Here is a 26,359-nt window from a genome sequence, read left to right on the forward strand (position 1 = left end):
CCAAAAAACCCCCAAAAAACTACTTTAATATCAAAGTGAAAACAGATTTTTACAAAATCATATCAATTAATTAAAAATATATCAAGTAAAGTAAATGATTGCATAAATATTCAAACCCTTCAGGTCAGTATTTCGTAGACGTACTTTTGGCTGCAATCACAGTACTGAGTTTGTGTGGATTTGTCTCAGTCAGCCTGAACATCTGAACACTGCAGTTCTTCTCCATTCTTCCTTGCAAAAAAGCTCAAGCTGTGTCAGGTTGTTTGGGAATCGGGAGTGAACAACTCTTTTCAACTTCAGCCACAAATTCTTGATTGGATCGAGATCTGGGCTTTGACTTAGCCACCCCAGAACATTCACCTTGTCGTCTTTGAACCATTGCTGTGTAGCTTTTGCTGTATGCTTGGGGTCATTGTCTTGCTATAAAATAAATCTTCTCCCAAGTCATAGTTGTGTTGCGGATTGATTCAGATTATCCTCCAGGAGGAAGCACCCTCACATCATGATGCTGCCACTACCATGCTCCATGGTGGAGATGGTGTGTTTGTTGTGATGTGCAGTCTTTGGTGTTAAACATACATATACATACAAACATAGCATCTAGCCTGATGGCCAAAAAGCTCAGTTTTTGTCTCATCAGACCAAAGAATCCTGTTCCATTTGACCTTGAAGTCTACCACATGCCTTTGGGCAACTTCCATGCAAGATTTCATCTGAGCTTTTTCCAACAGTGGTTGTTCTCTGCCACTTTTTCATACAGCTTTGAGTGGTGAAGAACCCAGGCAACATTTTTTGTATGTACAGTCTCTCCCATCTGAGCCACTGAAGCTCTTAACTCCTTCAGAGTGGTCATAGGTGTCTTACTGACCTCTCTTACCAATCTTCTATTTGCCCGGCCATTCAGCTCTAGGCAGATTTAAACAAGTGCCATACTCCTTCCTTATGTTTATGGTGGATTTAACTGAACTCTGTGGGATGTCCAGTGAGTTGGAAATCTTTTTGTAGCCATCTCCTGACTTATACTTTTCAATGATCTTTTCTCTGAGTTGCTTGGAGTGTTCTTTTGTCTTCATGTTGCAATTGTAGCAGGAATACCGATGAACCAGAGACTGAACCTTCCAGATACAGGTGTTTTCATGGTACAATTACTGACATATATCAGCAGCAGACGGGGTGATCTCCATTTCATTAATTGTGACATTGCTTGCATTAACTAGCTGGAGATCTGTTGAATTAAATCAACCCCTTTAACCCTTTGATGTGCAGCATAGGTCAGGAGATATCCATTTTCCATTGGATATGGGTCACTTTTGACCCATGTTGTGCATCAAAGGGTTAAAGTCAGGGAATATTTATGCAATCACTTATGTTACATTATATATATTTAGCTAATTTACACAATTTTGTAAAAATCTCCTCCCTTTTATTAACGATCCAGTAGATGAAGGAGCAGAATTACTGCGCTGAGAATTAAATATTCGTCAGGAGATTGTTATCAGACCACGCATAGATGTTCTCGCATTTCCGGACAGTTCTCTTTTTGAACGGTACCGTTTCCCGTCACAGTCCATAATCTACATCCACAACCTAATCCGTCCTTACATTTACAACATCACCAACCGCAGTCATGCTCTCACATCCCAGCAGATATTGTGTGTTGTGCTGCGGTTCTTTGCAAATGGAAGTTTTTTTATATAATGTAGGAGATGCAGAGCACTTCAGTAAGACAACTGTATGCAGGACGGTCAGAAAAGTGTGTCTGGCCCTGAAATGGCTTTTACCCATCTTTGTGGTTTTCCCTGGACATAAACCTGTCAGAGCCATTAAGGCTCTGTGCGTTGTGTGTGATTATATATATATATATATATATATATATATATATATATATATATATATATATATATATATATATATATATATATATATATATATATATATAGTTGGCTGAGTAGAAGTCTGTGTTAGTTTAAATAGGCTTAATTATTTAACAGAACATGATATGGATGCAGACATTTAGGCTGTGTGTGGGATAAAACCACTGCACAGTCAAACAGCCACTTAATATTTAGGCTACTTTACAATGTAAAACATGATCAAAATGAGGTAGCTCCATTAGATTATGCCGACTTCTTACCTATTTTAAAAATGTTTTTATATTTCATCTTAACCTCCTGCCACATGTGCTTCTCCCCTGCAGGATTGCACCTAAATGAAATAACTTAATAGGCTACTATTCAAACAGTTTTCCCTTGTAATATTATTGTGATTTAAACTTGCGCATTGACCCGGGCAGCAATGTTCTCCCACGCCGTCTCCCTCTCTTTTGCAGCTGCAGCGGTGCTGCACTTCTTTCTAAAAACGTGGTCAAACTCGCTATATAAGCGCATTAAGATTTCCAATTCAAGCGGTGTAGTCCTCCGCTTCCCCGTTGCCATGGTGACTCGTCGAATCGGCGCTCCATTGATACTGGCTTTTCAGAGTCGTGGTGCACGCGCTTAACTCCAGGTGAAACTACTCAGAGTTGATTTAACCAACTCAAATCAGTCGTTGTGAAACCAAAAACTCAGAGTTTCCTAATCTCAGAGTAGATCAACTCAGAGTTCAGGGTTACACTCAGAGTTTGTTGAACCTGCTTCGTGAAATGGACCTCAGGTATCCTCCAGCAACATTAACAAGCAAGTGGACACAGTGTCCTCGTAGATCTCCTTCTGTGTAGACAATATTATTCCCACTAAAAAAGCAACAATCTACACAAACAACAAATCCTGGATAATCAAAGACCTCAAGGAAATTCTCAACAAAAAGAAAATAATATTCTACACTGGCAATGAATCTGAAAAAAAGGAGATCAACAGGGAGGTAAAACTCTAAGCTGAAGTATAAGAGCAAGGTGGAGGAAAAGTTCACTCAAGGGAGTCTTCGCTCAGTTTGACAGGATTAAAAACATGGCTGCTGTGAACACCACTCCCACCATCCACAGGACCATCCAGGTGGCAGGTAGCACCCAGCATCCATCCCCAATGACCTCAACTCCTTCTTGTCCAGAGAAGAAGCACCAGGTCCAGACAACATCAGTAGTCATGTCCTGTGGTGCAGTGCAGAGCAGCTGGGAGGTGTGTTTCAGCTCCTGTTTCAAAGATCTATTGACAGCGACAGAGTTAGCTATGGAAACACTCCACAGCGGTCCCCATTCTGAAGAAGAACTCTTTTAAGACTTTGAATGACCTCAGGCTTGTGGTTCTTACTTCTCTAGTGATGAAAGCTATAAAGAGGGTCATAAAGAAGCACATCATCACTGTGATTAACCCACCGACTGACCGTCTCTTGTTCACATAGCAGGGGCGTTGATGATGCAAAAATATACACTGCCTGGCCAAAAAGAAAGTCGCTACCTGGATTTCCACCTGTGCTTAAATATTTACTTGCTATTAATTGCATCTGTGTATCTTTTAGCTGTTTTATCTCCAGTGTGCTTACTAGTAGAATTTGGTATAAAGCAGATTAAACAAAGTAGATGTGACACAATAGAATGCAATACAATCTGTTGTAGGACAAGTAAGGGTGTTACCTTAAGCGATGCACGTGAATAAGCGGGGATCTCACTGGTATATTTCCCTGAGATGATCCCACAGGCCAATGGAGACCATGTCATAGCTCCAATGCCTGCATGTCCAAAACAGGCCTTGATATGCACCAGATCATACACAGCAAATTTCTAATGTTCAATGACTATTTCTAGTTTCATGATATGGGGGACTGGGATGGACAAGGCCAACATAGCAAACAAACAGAACTGAAACTGAAATAAAGTCAGTGAAGTGTGCAAAGTTAACATACACAGCAGCCCACCATGACAGTTTCATAAAAAAGATCAAGCATTAGCATGACTGATTCTAAATACAAAACATAATACACCCCTGAACAAAATCTTAAGATTGGGAGAAAAATTGCAAGGATTCACATTTCGCACTGGCGGATCGCAACCAGGTTGTTCATAGAACTTCAAAATGCAAAAACAAGGAACAGGAGCAAGAGACAAAAAAAATAGAGAGCAGGGAATTTATTGAAAACAGCTTTTAAACTCGAACAGGCTATTCATCAGCTTACTAAAAGTCTACGACCGTAGCCTTTAAAAGGCAGAATCTGCACAGAAATCTGGCCTTTGTGTCATCTTCGTCTGGTATTCACACTGTCATGACCTCCTGATGGCACCGGCAAAAAGGTCTACTGTCTCTGAACGAGGCAGGATTGTTAAGCTGCACAAGCAAGGCCTCTTGCAATGCACCATTGCTGCCGTGGTTGGATGCAGTAAGACACTGTAAATTTCTAAAATGATCCTGATCCAGAACCCAAAAAATTTCAACTGCGCTGAGCTGAAGGATCTGAAGGGCTGTCTATGAAGACACAAGCTGATACTCGACCCAAATTATGGCCCTTGCTGATGGGCTTAAAGAACAAACAGTGTCTTCAAAGGCCACATCTCCTCCCACACCACAAACTTGCCCGTTTTGACTTTGCAAGGAGTACCAAACGTGGGACATTGAAAGGTGGAAGAAAGTTTTATTCTCTGACGAGAATTTTTTTTTACCTGGACCGTCCTGATGGTTTCCAACGTTGCTGGCATGACAAGGAGATCCCACTGGAGATGTTTTCTATGCAGTACAGTGGAGGAGACTCCATCATGATGTGGGGTGTTTTTTCCTTCAATGGAACAATCATGCTGCAGGCAGTGCAGGGGCGTCAAATGGCAGCTGGCTATGTGGAGATGTTGCAGTGTATGTTGCAGACTGAGGATTCTTGTCTGGTCAGTAATGACTGGGTCTCTCAACAGAACAATACTGCAGTTCACAACACCCACCTGATGAAGGACTTCTTCCAGGAGAATAATGTTGCTCTTTTGGACCATCCTGCATGTTCCCCTGATCTAAATCCAATTGAGAACATTTGAGGATGGATGACAAGGGAGTTTTACAAAAACAGACGTCAGTTCCAGACCATGGATGCCCTTCATGAAGCCATCTTCACCACATGGAGCAACGTTCCCACCAGCCTCCTGGAAACACTTGCATCAAGTATGCCTGAACGAATTTTTGAGGTTATCAACAAGAACGGTTGGGGTACTCACTCTGCCTTTTAAAGGCTATGGTTGTAAACTTTTGATCAGCTGATGAACAGCCTGTTTGAGTTTGCATGCAGTTTTCAATAAATCACTCTGTTTTTAGCCTCTTGTTCCTGTTTCTTCTTTTTTCATTTTGAAGCTCTACTTACAACCTGGTTATGATCCACCAGTGCGAAATGCGAATACTACCCAGTTTTAAGATTTTGTTCAGGAGTGTACATAATATAAAATAGTAATGAAGAGTGACTTCTTTATTGTTTTAATTATTTGGAGAGACTGAGAGATATTTTTTACTTACCTATCTTGTGGAAGAGTTCAGGAAGCTGCACTTCAACCTTCTCCCTTTGGAACATATGATACTCTGCCTGTTCACATATAGGTGGGATCTGGTTGAACTGTCGTGCCACAGAGTATGCCTCCTATAGAAAACACAGAGAATAGTTAGCGAACAGGTTTTCAAAGATTGACAGTTTTTGATCCAATCATAAACAAATTAAAGGTAAAATACATTAGAAAAATGAAACCCTGATCTCTAAAATATCAAAAAATAATTGAAAAAAATCTAAAACTGGGGAAGATAAGAAGTCTAAACTGATGGAAAGCACCAACACTGGCATCACTTGATCTACTTAGCCTGAATATAATTTGGACTAATGCAAGTTTTGTTGTTTTTCTACTTGCAGAAAATCTGTGCAATATAGATATCTTATCTTCACCCAGAGTACAAGGAACCCCACATTGACCTATGAATGCATTTTAGAACTCACCATGATCTCCATTGAGGTCCATCGTGATGTACCCCAATACATCGCCATCCCTTGGTTGATCACATGTGTCATTGCCCTCACCGTCTCTACCAAAACAGCCCAAATGAAGTTATCATAATGCAGCTTACTATCATACAAAAAAGACCTACAGCTATAAAAGAAAATGGAGCTCAGGTCAAACGAGACAGAAAAGCTACAGCATAAAAACTTTCATATTAAATATGTTATTTGCGTAGGTTTTGGGTTCATGGATGAATGGTTTGGTGAATGGATCATTTTATTGGAAGAAGCTTAGTGAAGCTCTTTTAGAGTATTTTTTAAATTTCCCAAACTCAGCTGTACTCCCCAGTCAGAACAGTCAGAAACGAGAAAGGCAGTATGAGAGACACACCATTAGGTAGTTGTTGGACAAATGGTTTAGCTAACTAACTGGTACAAAAAAAATAAATAAATCTGCTGAAATGACAGCCTCAGCAGTCATTTCCTATAATCCAAATAAGCACTCTGTGATTTAATAAACAGGAACTTTGAATATTTTAGCCATTACACTCCTGTCTTGAGGAACCAGCCCTCAATTTTCCTTCAAAAGGCAGATATCCTCTCTACTTTTAAGATTGGACTCAAAATTGTCTTTTTCGATAAATCTTAAAGTTAGTGCTCACTCAGTGGACCTTGAGCCATTCCATAGTTTTGCTCCTCTTATTTACACTCTCTGCATTTAAGTGGTAGTATTTGTGTCTTCTTTCCTGCTGAATAGCTGCTTGCTTAGTTTATCAGAAGTAACTATTATCTGTAGACTCTGCCAAACTGAACCAAAACTAGAAAGAAACTGCAGTAAAAACAGTAAGTAAAAAGCTGTACTACACAACACTATTCACAGTATTTGTTCAGTGCTTCCTTTTGATAGGACCATCTACTGGTCAAGCAAACATTCAGCTTGTCATGGTATTCTCAAGTCTTGTTTTACCAGGCCAAATTTGCAAAAAATCTCAAATAATAACTTCCTCACACTGAAAGCAACAAGAGCACTCTGACCTGTTAGAGGATAAACACGCCTACCTTCTATAGGTGTACTAGGATCTGGTCGATTCGCAAAAACCACATCTATATACTCCAGCTGCAGTCTGCCCAGTGATGCTCTTAAACCTGTTTCATTAAAAAAAAAAAAAAATTGAAAAAATTGAAAAAATTGAAAAAACAGATATATTGATATATACACTACCGTTCAAAAGTTTGGGGTAACTTAGAAATGTCCTTATTTTTGAAAGAAAAGCATTAGTAATAGACATTGTTCATATGACTATTATAATGATGACTATTGTCATTTACCAGCTGGAAACGGCTGATTTTTAATGGAATATCCACATAGGGGTACAGAGGAACATTTCCAGCAACCATCACTCCTGTGCTCTAATGGTATATTGTGTTAACTAATCGTGTTGAAAGGCTAGTTGATGATTAGAAACCCTTTGTGCAATTATGTTAACACAGGTTAACAAATGTGAGTTTTCATGGAAAACATGAAATTGTCTGGGTGACCCCAAACTTTTGATAGTATATATATACATATGTGTCTGTTTGTGTGTGTATGTGTGCATTCTTGTGTATGTATGTCTATATCTATCTATCTGTCTGTCTGTCTGCCTGTCTGCCTGCCTATCTATCTATCTATCTATCTATCTATCTATCTATCTATCTGTCTGTCTGTCTGTCTGTCTGTCTGTCTGTCTGTCTGTCTGTCTGTCTGTCTGTCTATCTATCTATCTATCTATCTATCTATATCTATATCTATATCTATATCTATATCTATATATATATATATATATATATATATATACACATATATATTAATATGTAAAAGGGTAAAAGGGAGATTTCACACATGCACACAGACATATATAGTTATGTAACGGTAGATAAAATTCTTACCTTCAATTATATGTTTTCGAGATAACCCTCTTTCCATTTCTGCTCTGAAAAACAAACAGTAGTGTGATGTAGTATTTTTTATTGTATGTATCTATGTTATGCCATTGCTATTTTAAGTACATGTAAGCACAAAGCACACAGTCATATTCTAACGAATATCTAAGTACTTACTTTATACATCTGATGTAGCTGATATCAGTTAGACAAGAAAAAAGATCTCATGTGGGATGTAGTTACCAATGAGGCTGATTCATGTATTGGCAAACATTGTGATTGAAGTGGGATTCCAAGTGGTCCAAGACCAAAGTGGAAATCTTTACATCTGAGTGGGAAAGTGCCTAATTTTTTGAACATGTTGCTGTTTTTATACATTTTTTTTCTTCAAGATGTCCAAAAGAACAATGCATTCATCTTCAAATTCTAAATGCCTGTTTGCTGGAGTGATTGCATTGACTTCTTTTTACTTCAAAAATCAACAAAATATGTAATTTGTGATGCCAAAACTTACATACATACAACTTTAATGTCCTCTGTGGTCTCACTACAGTGGCATGACAGAAAGCTAAACTTGAAACCCGGTAGACATATGATGTAATTAGCAGTGTATAGTTAGACAGTCAAAATCACAAACAGAATCATGAGATTTTTCTCAGTTTGTTAGAGCCAGTAATACTTCTTTTGTCCTTGTAATCAAAATTATTTCCAAGCGGGTGTCTGGGGAAAATTTATGATGTCTTTTGATATCTTGAAAAGTAAAAATTAAGTTTCTGATTTCTAATGCTATGTAGTGTACTTTGTATACACATATTGAAGGCAAAAAACACCCAAACCCAAACCCATATCTAGTCATAGCTATTGCTGTGTTCAGAACAAAGACGTGTGAAGATTCAGGAAATATAACATAAAACCAAAAAGGGAACCTAGTTTTCCCTGTTACAATGTGAGTTCCTTCATTATAAAACTGTTAAAGTGGGCTACCCATTTAGTAGTAGCTGTTCATTCAAACAGCATTATTTCTCCTAAGCCCTCTCTGATCTCCACTGATGTAATTCTATCCCATGAACAGACAAACGTTGCTGCGTTACTTCATCAGTCTAAAGTTCTGAAAAGCATTTGCATTTGGCATTTTCAGTGAAATAATAAATGACTCAGAATGCATTACACATCATTTCATGTAATGTCCTGCCACTGAGGTCCCTCCTTCTAATACTCATTTCAATCACATAAAGACAGAAAGAGGGACAAACAGACAATATATACATACTTTCCGCCCCAGAAGATTTTGGTGGTGATGACTAAACTGGAACGTCTACATGTGAGAACACGTAAAAAAACAAACAAACAAACAAATAAACAAACAAAAAAAAAAAATCAGAACTGATCACAGTTCAGAAATGTTGGTCTCTCAGAAATGATGCCTGGAAACAACAAGTATCCTCAACAACATATAGTTTTAGCACAAGGACATTGCCTACCTGAACAGATGAAATAAAATTTCATTAATTTTTGCTTCATTTACTTCTATTGACAGAATACAATCACCTGTTTCAATTGTCTCCCTGTTCCATAAGCCTCAGCTCAGACCTACATTCTCTGTCAGACCCTTAACTAAGACACACACCAGTCAGGCCTTCCTTAATTTGTTTCCAATTTATTGCCGTGCCTGTTTGTAACACTTGTTTGCAATGCCTTCAGTTTCTCTGACTAGTCTCAATTCAATTTTATTTATATAGCTGCAATTCACAACATACACTCCCCTCCAAAATTATTGGAACAGTGAGGCCGATTCCTTTATTTTTGCTGTAGACTGAAAACATTGTTTTATTATTATTTCCATTGTTTCCAGGTATTTGCTGATCACAGAATTTTATTACAGAGGTCAGAGCATGGCACTGGGATTAAAGGAAGAACAGGGCTTTTTAGGTCCTATTTTTCAGATAGATTCCACTTTGCTCATATAAACAATATGTCTCGCCCACACATATATGCATGGTGTTCCTAATGGTTTGGTGCTAGGATCAATACATTTCACTGTATAGATGGTCTTCTTATGAAATCCTGTTAGGAAGTACTGCATACATTTCTACTGCTATGCAGATGACACATAGCCATATTTGTTGATGAAGCCAGATGAAACAAATTGGTATTTCAAACTTAAACTATGTCTTAAAGACACAAAGGCATGGATGACTTGTTATTTTCTACTTCTAGATTCAGACAAAACTGAAATTATTGCATTTGTATTAGTGATACTTAGATAGAGTATCAGCATCAGCTGATCCAAAATGCTTTAGTAGGAGTGGTAAAGAGATTAACTTCTTTTTATTGACTTCCAGTAAAATATATAATCCTTCTCCTCATATACAAAAACTCTTAAAGACCAAATTCCGTCATATCCTAAAGACTTCATAGTACCATATTATCCAAATAGAGAACTGAATTCTCAGAGAGTAGGTTAACTCTGTATTCCTAAGAGTTTCCAAATGCAGATTGTGTAGCAGACCTTTTAGCTATCAGGCCCTGGTGACCCTGAACTACACTTTAGTTGTGCCGCTACATGACTATGCTACTGGGGGACATCACACACCTCTTGACTCTCCGTGCATTTATTCCATCCATTGCATATTGCATTAGCTTATCATTCCCCCTGCCTTCTGTATCCTTTGTCTCCCTGTGTCTTTATGCCGGTGTCTCTGGCTCTAGAGCTGCATGTTTCTGATCGGTAACTAGTGGCCTCACCAACCTCCCCAGTGTCTACTGTTCTCTTATTTATTGCCTATCTGTCTCTTTCTTTTTGCTTTCCCCTCTACCTGCACTCTAACAAGCTGGGGCGGATGTTTGCTCTTCCTGAGACTGATTCCACTGATTCTGATCCTACCTGTAAGTTTTATTGCAATTAAACATTTTGCATTCTTTCATAAAACATCTCAAAACTTTTCCTGCCTACACAGTTTTGCATTTGGGTTCTCATTCCTGCTCTTTCTGAATTTCTATTTTGTTTCCACTGATGACCTTTGCACCGATGCAGTGTTGTATATATCTCTCCCTTATCATTTTTTTGTTCATTAGATAATATCTTTAAAATTTTTCTGGACTTACAATTGTCTGTGAAGCAGCAGGCAAAATCTAAACTGTACATTAGGTAATGAATTATATTTGTGCGACTTGGGTTGTGCCGTTGAATAAAACATATAAAAGTTTTAAATTGTTGGAAATGTGTCACCTCTTATAATGTCATGAGACTTATCAGTATGGGACTGAACAGCAGCTCAACCACAATAAACTGACCAGCCTAGCAACATTTGACCATCCATATGACAGTACAATAAAAAGTACTGAAATTTATGTTAAGCTAATGTGACACTACTATCATACTAAGCGTGCACAAACAGACACACAAATCAGAAATACCTCCATCCTTTCTTCTTTATGATACTTCCCAAGACAAGTTCAGCCCTGGGAAAGGAGATTAGCAGAGAAAGTGTTTTTAATGCTTTCATAAAAAAATAACTCTGTTGGAGTAATTTCTCAACATTTATAGTGAAATTTCTTTAACATTAGGTCGTCATTTTGTTCTATGAATTTTCACAGGTTACAAATAGTACTTAAATGTAGGTACAGAGAAATAAATGAGTAACAATTGGGGTTTCTACAGGAAAGAAGACATACATTATTTTGTAAACATTTGTGTAATACAGGATATTTTAGAGGATGGGAGAAACAAATTATACTGTAAGCATCTTGTAAATACTGGGCAACTACTGGCACTACTGGTACCTACACTACTGATCTAGCTAAACAGTTGACAATAGTGACATCCAGTGGTATCTTCTAAGTAACTATGGCATAGCGTATTTCTCAGTTATTACAGAACAACAAAATTAAAAGAAATGCTTAAGCAGTGCCAATCTTTTTTTTTTTTTATAGATGTGCCTTTGGCAGGCAAACTACATTCTTATTACAAAAATGTATTTTGCATATGTCATCGACATCATGAAATGATGAGGAATAAAAACAAGTTGATAAATTTTTTTCTCTTCATTGAACATTATAAACATACATTTAGCTGGTGGACATGTGGATATCCTGAATATCATTCAAGATTAAAATGAGAGAAGTACTCTAGAAGTAGGTCTGTTCATCCAGCACTGTAGCACCAGGGTTCAGTAAAAAACAAATTCACTTTTCCCAAGTGCACAGCTGTGGAAGGCCTATATTGCTATAGATAAACAAGAAATATAGATAATACAGCAGTATGATATGTAATGTACACTACTGGTCAAAAGTTTTATAACACCCCAATTTTTCCAGTTTTTTATTGGAAATTATGCATGTAGGTAGAAGCCGACAGCTTGACGCTCTGAACATTCCTTTCTCCACCGTACCACATTCCAGAAAAAATCCACTGGGCCACCCGTGCAAATTGTACTGTTTACTCAAAATTTCAAACAACAAATATACTGTGTGCAAAATAATTCGTCTATTTCTTAAATCCAGAAAATATTCCAAGGCAATCCAAAAAATAAGAAAACAGAGGTCAATCCAGAGGTCAAAAAACTGTGTGGCCTCTCTGTGCCTGACAGCTGACTACCTAACCACACCCACTTTTCCCCTAACTGAAGTTACTGCACCTTAATCGTTACACATTAACTTAAACGTATTTAGGCTCCTACAATGCATGTTAATATTTCATTGTACTCTGAAATGAAAGCATAGAACAAATAAACAAAGAGGAGGGACAACTTCAAATATTGCAACCGAAATGCTGCGGCAGCAATTCTATGTTTTATATTCTCTAACCTGCAATGTGTGCTGCAAGCAAAATGAATCACAATGAAGTTAATGGAAAATTCAATAAAAACTGTTAAATGAGACAAATAAACAAATAATAATTTTTAAAAATCTATTTAGAAACCAAAATATATTCTAAACTTTTGACTAATCAAAGTAGCCAACAGATGAATATACTTGTGGCATTCTTTCCATAATGGAAATCAAATATTCTTCAGGAAATTCTTCCCACCTCTGCTGCAGAAGTTCCCACAAATGTGTGGCACTTGTAGGTTGCTTTGCTTTCACTCTTCTGTTCAGTTCATTCCAAACCAGCTCCATGGGGTTTAAGTCTGGAGACTGTGTTTGCCACTCCATCTGTTCAAGTTTACCATCTTGTTCTTTTTTCCTAAGGTAGTTCTAGCATAGCTTGGACTTATGTTTTGGGTCATTATCTTGCCGTAGGATGAACCACTGACCAACTAGGAACATACCAGAGGGTACTGTATGGTGCTGCAGAATGCTGTGGTAGCTGTTTTGGTTCAGGGTTCCTCTCACTCTGTTCAAGTCACCGACCCTGGATCCAGCAAAACAGCCCCAGACCATCATGCCTCCTCCTTCATGTGTGACAATTGATGACACACACTGAGGAATCATCTGTTTTTCTACTCGATGCCATACAAAAATCCTATGTGATGAACCAAAGATTTCAGATTTTGATTCATCATTCCATAATACCTTCTTCCAGTCTTCAGTAGTCCATTGGTGGCGTTTTGTGGCTCAGGCAAGTCTCTTTTTCTTATTCTGACATCTTAGCAATGGCTTTCTTGCTGCAACTCAAAGTCTTCTCTTCACAGTAGAAACCGAGACATGCTTACTACAATCACTTTTAAGCTGTGCTTGAAGCTGTTGTCCTGTGAGCCACCTATCACACAAGCTGTTGACTCAGAAACTTGTCTTCTGATTCTGTTGTGGCTTTGGGTCTTCCAGACCTCTGTCAGAGTTTCCCCTAGTTTCTTTGTGCCTTTTGACGGTGAAGAAAACTGTACTCAGTTGTCCATTAGTGAAGGTAATGATTGAAAAACTCATTGTTAAGTGCTTTTAAGAAACTCACTAAGGTTAAAAAGTACCGTTCTGGTGTATGGACCATTTACAATTAAACCTTTAACAGGTTAGACTTGAAAAATATCTAAATGGAATTAATTAACATAACAAAACTGTACTCCAATTTTTCAATTTCAATTCAGTTTTAATTTACATAGTGACAATTCACAACATGTCATCTCATAACACTCAACATAGTAAGGTAAAGACCTTATGGATTTTAAACAGAACAGAGAACCCAACAATCCAAAGGTTTTTGTGACCCACATAAATGTGGCTGTAAACACTGGAAACATTGTTGCTATGCAGGCATATTGGCATGTTTTTCATGTTTCCTGGATTCTGTTTGAACTGAAAAAACTCAGGGGCCAGAGACCTAATCTTTTGCTGTAGCATGTATGTGTGTGTGTGTGTGTGTGTGTGTGTGTGTGTGTGTTTCGTAAATTTTATGAATTACTTGTATTTAACATTAGATTGAGAAAACTGCCAAGCCTAACTGACTGAGTTGGCACAGTACGGCCCAATGGATCTTATGCAGTTGTGTCCAACCTCAGGTAGTTTGGACTGCATAACTGTTTCCAGGTCAACTCTTTCCATGTTTTCAATAAATGTTTAGCAACCCCAGTTGAGTGATGGTCTAATAGATTGTATATAAAAATGGACCATGTGTTGCCCTATGACAATACTGATCTACCAGTAAAGTTGGTCATGCCCTTCATTATGCATAAGCTTTTTTACAACTTAAATAAGTGTGTTACATAAAAATTCATATTCTGTAGAAATGTCATAAATGACATGGAGCATTTTATCTATTGAGACCAAACTTGTTTTTTATACCAGGCTCTAATCATGTTTATTTCTGCTGTAAAGAGGACATTTTAACATGGAATTCTGTGGGGACTGACTCACTTTTGGAGCCAGAGTCAAGTGGACATTTGAGAAACTGCAGTATTTGGCATTTGTGTTCAATTTTTTTCATAGTAGTTGCCAAAATCTTTATTGATGAGCAAATACCTGATACTGGGGCTTCGTAGACAAACTGTGATCACACTGAGAACTCACTGTTGTAATGTTTTGTGTTTTTTGTTTATGGTTGGGCTGCACAGTGGTGAGCACCATTGCCTTACAGCTAGAAGATCCCTGGTTCACGTCCCGGCTTTCCTGGGATCTTTCTGCATGGAGTTTGCATGTTCTCCCTGTGCATGCGTAGGTTTTCTCCAGGTTCTCCGGCTTCCTCCCACAGTCCAAAAACATGCTGAGGTTAACTGGTGATTTTAAATTGTCCGTAGGTGTGAATGCGAGTGTGATTGTTTGTCTCTATGTAATAGACTGTTGATCTGTCCAGGGTGTCCCTCTAAGTCAGCTGGGATAGGCTCCAACCCCCACCCGTAACCCTAATGAGAATTAAGCGGTGTAGAGATGATGGATAGATGGACGGATGGATGGTTTATGTTTTTTTCTCTGCTAGTCTCCCCTCCTCCCTCTTTTGGTTCTCCCTCATTCTGTTTCAGTGTGTAGCTGAGGGTGTGCCTGATGGGACACATCTCAAGCACTCTATAATAACCTGGCCCTCACCTGTGAACCAGCTAAGTATAGCTCTCTAATGTTTCTTGTTTGCAGCTCTTTGACCCATTGTGCTAAGTGGCAGAATTAAAGCTGCAAAAGACAGAATTCTGTAAAAGGTGAAAAAAGAATTAGATAAAATTAAAACAAAAAAAGCTCCACCAACATTTATGATGACTGGGCACAGATTCGTTGACAATTTCCTGCCATGCCCCAACAAAGACAACAAAGATTTGTGATTGATGCTGCTTATATCATCTGTCTGAGTTTGCCCATTTGTACTAGAATTTTGCCTCAGTCCAAATGAAATGCTGTATACCAAATTGCATGTTAAGTCAACATCCAAAACGGAAATGTCACTGTATTGTTTTTTTAAAGGAATCATATTTGCAAAAAATCCATCATGCTGGACCTTTACCAAGAGTTGAACCATAATTCTGCATAATTAAATGTAGCAACTCATTAAAAGTAAACACAATGAATAAGAGACAGATCTGAATAAAAGCACAAAATGATAATGAAACATAAAAGATACAACACAACAAAAGATGAAACCATTGTGTCAAGATCCACTTTGATTCAGTGCCAAACAGAAGAGTTTGGCTTTTAGCCGGGACTTAAAAGTTTCCAAAGTCTTAGCAGTTCTTACATGAAGAGGTAAACTGTTTCAGAGATTAGGAGCAGTCACTGCAAAGTTTTGATCGCCTCAATTTTTGTGTCTAGATTTTAGAAACAGCTTTCAGAAAGAGCAATTGTTAGTCTCCAATCGCTCCAAGTTCTGCTCTGAGTTCTCTAATCACCAGTCCTCCAAGCATGCTTGCCCACCTCCTTCCCTTCCCATTTGGTATTTTTAGTGATCTAAGCTGTTTTGTTAGCCTTTGCCCTTTTTTGTCTTTTACCCCATAGCCTTATTCTTAGTTTGATCTTGTTAGTTTTGAGTCCCATTTCAGTTCTTAGTATTATCTTAGTTTTTTTTTTTTTACTAGAGTTTGGCTAGTTTAGTTTACTGTTTCATTTATATAGTTCTTTCAAATCTTGTTAATTTTGATAGTCTGTGCCTGCTCCTGTGTGCTCTCACTTTGGGTTCAAAATCTCAGCCCTGACAATTAGGGTTGTGGGAGGACTGGAGTCTATCCCAGCTGAGGGTGAAGGCAGGGGACACCCTGAACAGGGAACAGTCTATCACAGGGCTACACATAGAGACAAACATCCACTGTACAGCGATCACACTTTCTTTATCCTGTCAAAAGACAAGCAGCTACATGTTGTACTTGCTGCAAACAAGTTTATATGTACACAGAGGGGCTGATTGGTGACGAGACTCAGTTGACAGATGTCAGGGCAGAGGCCGCAACCGAACACACACAAAGACAAACAGAAGAAGACATTTAAAGACACAAAAAGGAAAACACACAGGAGGTGAAAAAAAAACCTAAACACATTACAGATGTGATCTTATTCCAAATCACTTTAAAGCAGAGACAAACATTCACACAAGTTAAGCACTGCAGACACTTGAGGTGAGGGGAGAGGTATTTCTGCAGGCAAAAACTGGGGTAGGCCGTAATTTGTCAAGAGTAAAATCAAGTAATTTTGAGCAAAAGATAACCTTTTAGTGACAAGGTAGAAGTTAATATTCCTTTTGGCACATATAAAACTGCATTATATGGATTGTATTGCCCCTTTAAAAACATCTTGGTGATGTTAGGTCCTAGTCAAAATACTGAGAAAGTTTTTCATTATTTTGAGATGTCAAGTAATTTTGATAGCATTTTTCTTTATTTTGAGAGTCATTATTTTGAGAGACAAAATATCAAAACTGAACACTGATCTATTATTTGGAGATGCTAGGGCATTTTATTTTAGATATTACCTCAATATTTTTTAGAAAGATTCTCATTTTAATAATTAAAGGGATTTTTTTCACAAGGTCAGAATTGGGCTTCAATACTTACAAGATAAAAGCCACTAAAATATCCCATAGATACCAAGTACATGCCAAAAATAATTACAGTAATTTATTTTGGATTAAAAACCATTAACTGTAATTTGGAATAATACCTAAACTGAAAGGCAAATCAGTGTTAGAAACCTTTTTTCTGTTAGTTAGTTTAATTACTGTCATTTGCAGTCTGCAGAGGTTATTTTTCAGATACAGCAAGCAGGTAGTACACACTAAAGGCACAAGTTCCTCTGTGAACAAGTGGCTTGAAGTTCTACCTTAGCATAGACTGTATATAAAAGATAGACCAAGCAACTGTAACTTCACCCATTTTAGACTTTAAGATTTGCATTTTTTAGACATACAAAAATAATAGCTAATTACTATTATCCAAAAGTTATTGCACAGCACAACAAGGACGTATTTTGTAGCCAAAATCAAACACAGATGCAACGCTGCATGACTATCAGGGGCATGCTGGGACTGGCTAAATGCTTGGTTCTCAAATGCTCACAGTGGAGCGCCAGCTGAGAAACTTGTGTTCACTTAGAGACTTCTAACTTCAGTAAAGTGTGCATCACCATTCTGTCATACTTGACAATCCCTACACTACACAGCGCTCACTCATCTTACTGTGTGAAAGCTTAGTGTTCAGGCTGAATGGAGCTGTAATTTGCACTGAGAATGAGCAAGTGAAGAAGCTGGACCAACAACAGGTGGAAGACTGTCTAGCACACAGAATTATGTTTATACAGTTCAGTATAACAACACTCTCTTAGTATTATAACTCCATGAAATAGAACATACTGACTGCTCTTTCTGAAATATGTTTCATATTGCTGCTGTATGAATACAACTGGATTGAATCGAACTGGATTTCTGGCAACAGTCTCTGTTAGTAGAGTAATAAACTCTAAATTTTACAGCCACTGCTACAATCATGCTGACTTTCTTTGTGTGTGTGATTTTGAGCTGCAAGCTGGAAAGTTGCCATAAGTTCATTTGAAATGATCTGGATATTTAATCCAGTTAAAGTAAGTTATCAGTTTAGTTGTTTGTGTCACTTGTTGCATTTGTGGTACTGTGAAAAAAACTCAACACTTTTATAAATATCTGGAGTCTTCCTTCTATCTCTTCCTCGACCCTGTGACCTCTGTCCAACATCTATCAATGTGTTTGCTGTGTGATTGTAACTAACTGCTGAAGTGCTTAAACAGTCTGCTGTTGACTTTTTCAGCTATTATTGAACAGTATCTGGTGTACTACCATGGAAGAGATGTATTTATGTGATAAAACATGAACACAAAGTGTATTAAGTCAAATCTTGCTGTTGTTCATGTATGAAAGACAAGTTTAAATAGGTCCATACTTACTTTCCAGCATTATACACTTCGGCTGTGTCAAACAGATTGATTCCGTTCTCATATGCCAATGTCATCAGCTCCTCTGCCACCTTTAACAAGAACATTTGAGATGATAAAGATGAGCAAATCATAGATCTATTGTATTTACTCTGCATTACACCTCTGGGAAACCTTTTCTGCTGACATGTTTGAAGGGATCTTCAGAAAGTCAACAGTCATTAGATGAATTTTCACTTTGTGTGTCATTTTGTTAAGATATTTAGGGTCCCTGAAGGATGAAACCATGTTTTTGGTGATGGGTTTTTGGTTGATAACTCAGGCCTCTTTTAAATATGTAATAGTTGTTGTCGAATCCTACTCAATCAAATAAGGTGACATTAACATATCACTTTCGGGTGCCTGTATAGCTCAACGCGTTGAGCAGGCGACCCATGTACAGGGGCTGGTCCCCGATGCAGCTGGCCCGGGTTCGATTCCCGCTCGCGGCCCTTTGCTGCATGTCTTCCCCCCACTCTTCTCCCGTTTTCTGTCTCTCTCTCACTGCACCTGTCCAATAAAGCTGATAAAAGGCCAAAAAAATAACTTTAAAAAACAAAACATATCACTTTCAACATGGCACAAGTCTGAACTGTGTGCCATCCCATTTGCAGATATTCAACATGGTACTTGAATGCAGCTAAGATGGGAGATGCGATTTAGGGAAGGCTTTTTTTCTACATTTTAGCACCTACATTGTACCATAAACATTGCAGTGAGTGCAAATGATGCAGTTTGCTGCCAAAACCACTTTCTCATTCACTTTGCTTCACAATTTCACATCAGTTACAAACTGAAATAAAAAAAAAAACAGCAATGAAAACAGACTTTAACCAGATAAAATAAATGTTATCCAGGTTTTGACAAAGCCTGCACGAGCTGAAGATTAGTGTGTTACTTTTAGCCATTTGGAAAAGTCTTTCATCTGATTTTATTAAATGTCCGCAGCACCAGAAAGATAGGAAACTAGCAACAATACCATGGAATTGATTACATGCAGTATACCTTGCCCCCTTATAGAACAATAAATAAAATGAGCCTCTTTGCTCATTTTTGGATTAACCAGGAGCAAAGCAGAGTCAGGCACTGCCAGGATGAACAACCAGACCCATTCCATTCAGCTTCAAAATAACAGTTCAGGGAAGCTGTGGCCAATGTCACAAAGAGTTTGCCCTTCTTTAGAACAGTCAGTGGTTCAAACCAAAGTTGGATTTATCATAAAGGTATATAATGCAGTTACAAAGGAACAGGGAATCTTTCAAAGAATGTGGATTTGTGATATTCACCCAGGATGAATGAGTTATAAGGTCATACACTAAAGTCCAGATCATGTATTAGTCAGGATTAAGGTATGATCGACAGAGGTGATATTAATATTATGACTTATAATAATCCATTCCAAATTTGCTTGAAGTTGCTTCCTCAAGCGAGGGAGTTTAAGTATCTCTAGTGCCATGTGACGCTTCTTGACTTTGACTTCAGCGGTGGCCCAACAACAAATGTTTTAGCTTTGCCAGTTGCTCCCAGTTGCCTGCCTCAGTTTGAAGATAAGCAAGGGCTTTCTGCAGTTCTTCAATTTCATCTTCTTCTTTGCCGCATCTCACCTCTTTGTCGCACCTTTGTAGGGTTGTCACTGTAACAACTGTTTTGTTAATTTAAACTGAATTGTTAACAGTTCAGTTTAAAGACTCTTGCATGTATTTAAGATATATTCAGGTTGCCTGTATAAATGTGAAATTATACATTGTATTGCAGTGTACTCCTGGTAGACAGATAATCAAAATGAAACTAAACACAATATATAAACATTAAGTATTATGAAATTCTTACTCAATACATAAACATACATATAAGCTAATAGATCTAGTAAAAGAGTACTCTTAAGAGTACTTTTATGTTCAGTAGTTCCTTTAAATGAGGAAACATAAAACTGGGACTTCTGTGCACCTGTTCTGCTGAGGACAGCACAATTTCACATAAAAAGGGGGGCTGTAGCACATTTGTTAATTTGCAAGTTTTAATTTGCTAATCACATCAAACTTTGACATTACTACATGTTCACCAAAGTGAAAATTTATGACCGATAGATGATATTAGTTAATCACATATGTGGCTTGTTAAGGTATAGAACTGCCAGTGGGGAATTGGTTAAACAGGATTTAATAGCTATTGGCTAATGGATCCAAGTTGGAACCACATCCTCAGTAACAAACTTAACTCATATTGGTTACACAAGATTCTATAGTTATGAAAATTAAACATAGAAAGTACAATTACAGCCTCCATTCATTATAATAAATGAGAGGAAACATGACAGATTCAGTTCTTCATTCAGACACATTGGTTCAGCTATGCTTATCGTATGAATCCAGTATGCTTCTGCTGAAAAGTGATATGTCGGTGTTACCACAAAGAGCTATTCTTGACATTAGACTAAAAATAGGGTGTCTTTATGCTCATTCCATCTATGTGTGGTGTCACTGATTAATTGTTAGTTATGTCAGGATTTCTCATTGTGCAGCTCTGCTTTAATAGGTTATTTCAACACGGCTTGTCATTTTTTTGTATACTGTACTCAACTAAACTCATTACGTTAACTGACTGCTTTGTCTTTAGTGTATATGAAATACAATAGCAAATGGACTTTGAGATGCTTGCATTTGTGTACCCAAGCACTACACTGTGTTGGCTGTTGCATTTGTGCTTTACAATAGAGCCCTAATGTCTTGTTGTTCCCCTGTTTCTTCTTTTGTGTTATCTCTCCTCTGCTAAGTCTTGAAGAAAGACTTAAAAGGCCCAATAAAAATGCTTTAAGAAGTCAAGGTGTAGAGTGGATCTGTGAGTTTTTATACAGAAAGACTACTGCTTTGAGCTACATGCTAATGGCACAATGTTAACAGTGTTCATATGCTAAATATTAACACGCTTAGAGTCTTAGTTTACATTGTGCCATAGTTTATGTTACCATGTAACATTTTCAGCATTAGCAAACTAACACTAAATACAGCTGTACACAATCCTATGCACATTGCATATTGCTGATTTTTGAAGCGAAAAGAAACTGAACATGTGGGATGGTAGTCTTTTCATAAAGTGCTGCACCTTGTTTTCCAAACATATTTTTGCTGCTTGTGGCCAGTGATTCCAATTTGAACTATGTCTGCCCACAGCTATTCTGTCCAAAACACTGCAGACTTTAGGCATTGTCTTTTGGAAATAGATAGAAGGTAAGATTTCCTTGCAGTTTCTGTTTGTTTGTTCTTCAGTGCTGCACAATGGCAGGTACACTTTACTGCTACTTTGCAGTCATATAGAGATTTCCCTTTGTCTTTCTGCCCAGCATATGTGCTATTTTTCTTACTCTTTCAGATCATGTCTTGATTTGCACAAATTTCAGATAGAGGAATTTGCAAGCTTGAAGCAATGTGATGTCTTTTTGTAGTCTCTCCCTACTTTTTAGACATCAGATAGTTTCATCGCAGATTCTCAGTCAATTGCTTAGAGGAGCCCATGATTGTTCAGTGTTTGAAGGTTTGAAGAATCGGATAATTTATTTTCTCCAGTTATCAACAGCTGATGATTCAAAATTCCTGTAATTTTGTTTCCCAAACTTTTTAATACAACTGTACTGTCTCATGGGTACATCCTGTTAAGCATTAGCCTGGATTACATAAGGACGCATAGGTGTTCACTTATTCTGTCTTACCTCATCAGTGATCTGGCCTCCAAAGGTAACCCACGTGCCTGCACAAAGATAAAATTATTACTCTGTGGGTAGGGGTGTCTGCTGTAGCAGAACACAGGGTTTTTCCTGACTTGGTTTGAACACAGAAAATAGTTCAAATGATATAAAAATAAACCATAAAATAATTAAAACAAATGTGGCTATGTTGTAAGACAAAATGTAAGAGTTTGTGTGCTTTAACGTCCTTTGAGTTCTTACAGATTGTGCATTTCAGCCCCAGCTGCTGTGTTAGTAAAACAAACCTGCACTATCTTCTCATTCCATTCTTTCATTTTGTTTGGGGTTATCTACTTCCATGATATACTACCCACTGTGCACATCATGGCCCTGTATCACCCATGAATACTGATACACCATTGATACAAGGGGTATCTTACCCTTTTCTACAAGTGCAGAGTGCTGGTTGCAGCTGTTGTATGTGGAATTCCTTTGTTTCAGTTGATTATATATCTGTAGTCATTGTACAGCAGCAGAGGGAACATCTGTGTTTCCAAATTAAGGAACAAGTGCTGTGTTAAGTTTTGATCTGGCACAGCAGCAGTAACCTCATTTATTACTTACAGTGAATATTTTTCAACCCACTAAACAAACTGAAAAACACAAATTCCAAGTTTATACAGTCAACGTCATCTCATTACAGGAATTGGGTACTAATACCATTGTTACTGGTTCCAAATGTAACATAACTACACTTTCAGGTTAAAATTGCACTTGTTTATCAGGGTACTGCTAGATGTTTTATCTTGAAAAAGAATAATAGTTCAGTTTAATCAGTCGGCAATGGTGCTGACAACACAATTGATCATATTTAAGCACAATAATCAGTGATATAATCAGAAGTTGTAAATTCTGATGCCATTGGTCTCCAGTTCCCAAAAACCAAGAAATACATGCGGAGGAGTGATGATAAATTTTGAAACACTTTGGAATTGAGAAGTCAATTTTAATGTCTAATTTCAGAAACACTTGTGCAGCTTAGGCAACTGAAGCTTAATTAACATGGGAAAAGAACAAGGGAGACAGTTTCAGTTGGGCAGGAGATGTCCGGTTAAAATATGCTGGTTGAATTCCTTAGAAATGCAGAAACAGGATCTCTGGTCAATAACTAAGGAAATACCACCCAAAAATGGAAGTCATGCCAAAGAAGATTTCATCAACAAAGACAAGGTGCCTACAATAAGAAGATCATAGTAAAAGAAGAAAAAGTGCACAGAGCCCAAGTTTTAGAATACTTCCATTCAGGGTTCATTTCTCTTCTTCTGCTTCATTTAAGTGCAACAATTTTCAGTGTGCAAGTCAGGATCCAGAGACTATGCACTCATTACCGGCCAAGAAATACATGTCCTCTTGGAATAACAACCATTTTCAATCCCTTGCACTGCCTGTATTATGAGTACCAGCAATTTAATCCCAGCAATGTATTCTTCTTTCAGTACTTCACTTATCATCATACCATCTCCTTAATCCCCCTAACTGCATTTAAAGTCTTTCCAATTCATCCTGATCACTGGTATTCTTTTGGTGCTCACTGGAAAGGTACCCACTGCTTTGCCATAAGGTTCACCCTTGACTACAAGAACAGCCCTTTGTTGTTTGACTCTGACCAAAGACTTGAACTGGATTCTAATCAACAACCATGAAGTTCCATATCTGGTCCACCTCAGTGATGACTTCCTCATTATTTTGAAAAGAAACATTTCATTTGCTCACATGTCATTGTGATTGAATTTAAATAGACTGTCAGTGATAAGATAATCAGAAAATATATAAATATACACTACAGTTCAAAAGTTTGGGGTCACCCAGATAATTCATGCTTTCCATGAGAACTCACACTTTTATTCATGTGCTAGCATAATTGCACAAGGCTTTTCTAATCATCAATTAGCCGTTCAGCATGATGCTAATGCAGCTAACACAATGTAGCATTAGAACACAGGAGTGATGGTTGCTTGAAATGTTCCTCTGTACCTCTATGTAGATATTCCATTAAAAATCAGCCGTTTCCAGCTACAATAGTCATTTACCACATTAACAATGTGGTAAACAAAAAAAAAAAACAAAAAAAAACAAACTGCTTTTCTCTCAAAACTAAAGACATTTCTGTCTGGGCTTCTTCCCCAGTCCCTGCATCTGCCCCTACTTAGTTCTTTACAGTACATTTAGCACTTGTCAGTTATCTAGCCAAATAAGTGTCTTTGTGACAAAAAGTAATAATGCATTTTGTTTTGTTCATAAATTTATTGTTGATCTTCCGGAAACATGACAAATTCTGCTGGGTTAAAAATATAAATCAACTTGAATTATTAGTTTTAGTCATGTAGAAAGTTGTGTTAATCAAATTTTCTTAGTAGCACGATCTCTTAATTTCTTGTGAGTGATTACGACTATTGTACTGACTAAAGCTGGTGACTCCTCTGAGCCAATTTAAAGAAGGCCCATTTGATACACCCATCAAACTCAGCCACAAACACTACAGTGGCTCAACACAGATCTGAAAAAGCAAATCATGGACTTCAGCAACTCAGGAATGTCACCAGGAGTCATTTCAATGTAGTTTCACATCCCAAAATTAACAGTTCAAACACTTGTTTGTGAGCATACAACTGTGGTACAGATATGTCACTGCCACGATCAGGAAAAAATAATACAAGCTATCACCTGGTGCTGAGACAGTTGGTCAGGATGAAGAGTTAAACCAATAATTATAAAAAAACAGGTGTGCAATAAATGAGAAGCTGCTGTCAAGAGTATTTTACATTACCATGAGCACAGAGGCTGCCATGCAAGAAAATAGCCTTTAATCTACAAGCAACACCCTAAAGCTTGACTGAAGTTTGCTACTGATCACACGAACAAAGAAAATGCCTCCTGGAGGAAAGGTTTGAGGTCAGATGAAACAAAAAATAAGTTATTTGGCTACAATGACCAGAAATATGTTTGGAGGACTGAAGGTGAGGACCTCAACCTGTAAAACACCACACCTACTGTCAAGCATGGTTGTGGCAGTATCATGCTCTGTGGCTGTTTTGCTGCCAGTGGAACTGGCGCTTTACAGAACATAAGTAAAATAATGAAAAACAGGAATTACATCCACATTCTTTGGTCTTGGGGGTTCAAACAGGACAATGACCCCTAACAAAAGTGGTAATGAGATGGATGAGTTGGGCTAGAATTAAGGTTTAAAGCTGGTCTCCCCAAAGACTGTGTCCAAAAGTCAACAACTTTAGTTGAACTGCATAAAGTGCAATATAGAGGTGGCCAAAAATACACCCAGAAATTTGCCAGAAGCTTGTAGAGGGCTAACAAAAACACCTTGTTGAGGTGAAGGGGACATTGAACCAAAATTTAGCATGGCAGTTTTTATCTTTTTGACACAGCATATTTGGTCTTCTTTTCAGAAAACCTGTAATAAATCTCTCAAAGACCCAAAATGCATGATTGTTTTTAGTGACAGATGTGCTTCGGTGATTCCGTCATTGAAAATTTTGAGTTGTAGAGTATTTGGAAAATCTAGATTGCCACATTATATATGGTCTTAACAAGTGTACAAGCTTTTGTTCATAACTGCTGCTGACCTTCCTCCAGCCCACTGCTTCCAGCTGCCTATGTCCACCAATCTACTCTGCATTGCCCTTACTATACTTGATTTGCTCATCTACATATTTTTGAATTTACCACCAGCTATATATGTAGTATATTTAATGCCAGAGCTGTACACCATAGCAGTAAACTATAATTAGTTTCTGTCAGGTGTACTTTGCATGTATCATCTGTCTTATCATGCATGTATTAAACTGTGTGTTTTATGGTCCTTGTGTCCCCCCCCCACTTCTCTACCTCTACCTCTATCTCTATCCCTCTACCTCTACCCCTCTACCTCTACCCCTCTACCTCTATCCCTCTACCTCTATCCCTCTACCTCTATCCCTCTATCTCTACCCCTCTATCTCTATCCCTCTACCTCTAACCCTCTATCTCTAACCCTCTACCTCTATCCCTCTACCTCTATCCCTCTAC

General features: G+C 37.9%; 1 protein-coding gene across 1 annotated transcript in view; it reads right to left on the bottom strand.

Moving 5' to 3' along the window:
• The window catches only part of LOC111588286 (voltage-gated potassium channel subunit beta-2-like), a 49,364-nt gene that overhangs the window by 14,058 nt on the left and 8,947 nt on the right, over nt 1–26,359 (bottom strand). Inside the window, exons 4-12 of the mRNA XM_023298568.3 lie at nt 22,301–22,338; nt 18,568–18,647; nt 11,227–11,271; nt 9,080–9,124; nt 7,816–7,859; nt 6,946–7,032; nt 5,887–5,972; nt 5,418–5,538; nt 3,569–3,663 (exon numbers count right to left, since the gene is read on the bottom strand). Coding sequence (XP_023154336.1) covers nt 3,569–3,663; nt 5,418–5,538; nt 5,887–5,972; nt 6,946–7,032; nt 7,816–7,859; nt 9,080–9,124; nt 11,227–11,271; nt 18,568–18,647; nt 22,301–22,338 — 641 coding nt within the window. The remainder of the gene's footprint in view (nt 1–3,568; nt 3,664–5,417; nt 5,539–5,886; nt 5,973–6,945; nt 7,033–7,815; nt 7,860–9,079; nt 9,125–11,226; nt 11,272–18,567; nt 18,648–22,300; nt 22,339–26,359) is intronic.

Source organism: Amphiprion ocellaris, chromosome 8 (genome assembly GCF_022539595.1).
Source record: "Amphiprion ocellaris isolate individual 3 ecotype Okinawa chromosome 8, ASM2253959v1, whole genome shotgun sequence".
NCBI lineage: Eukaryota > Metazoa > Chordata > Actinopteri > Pomacentridae > Amphiprion > Amphiprion ocellaris.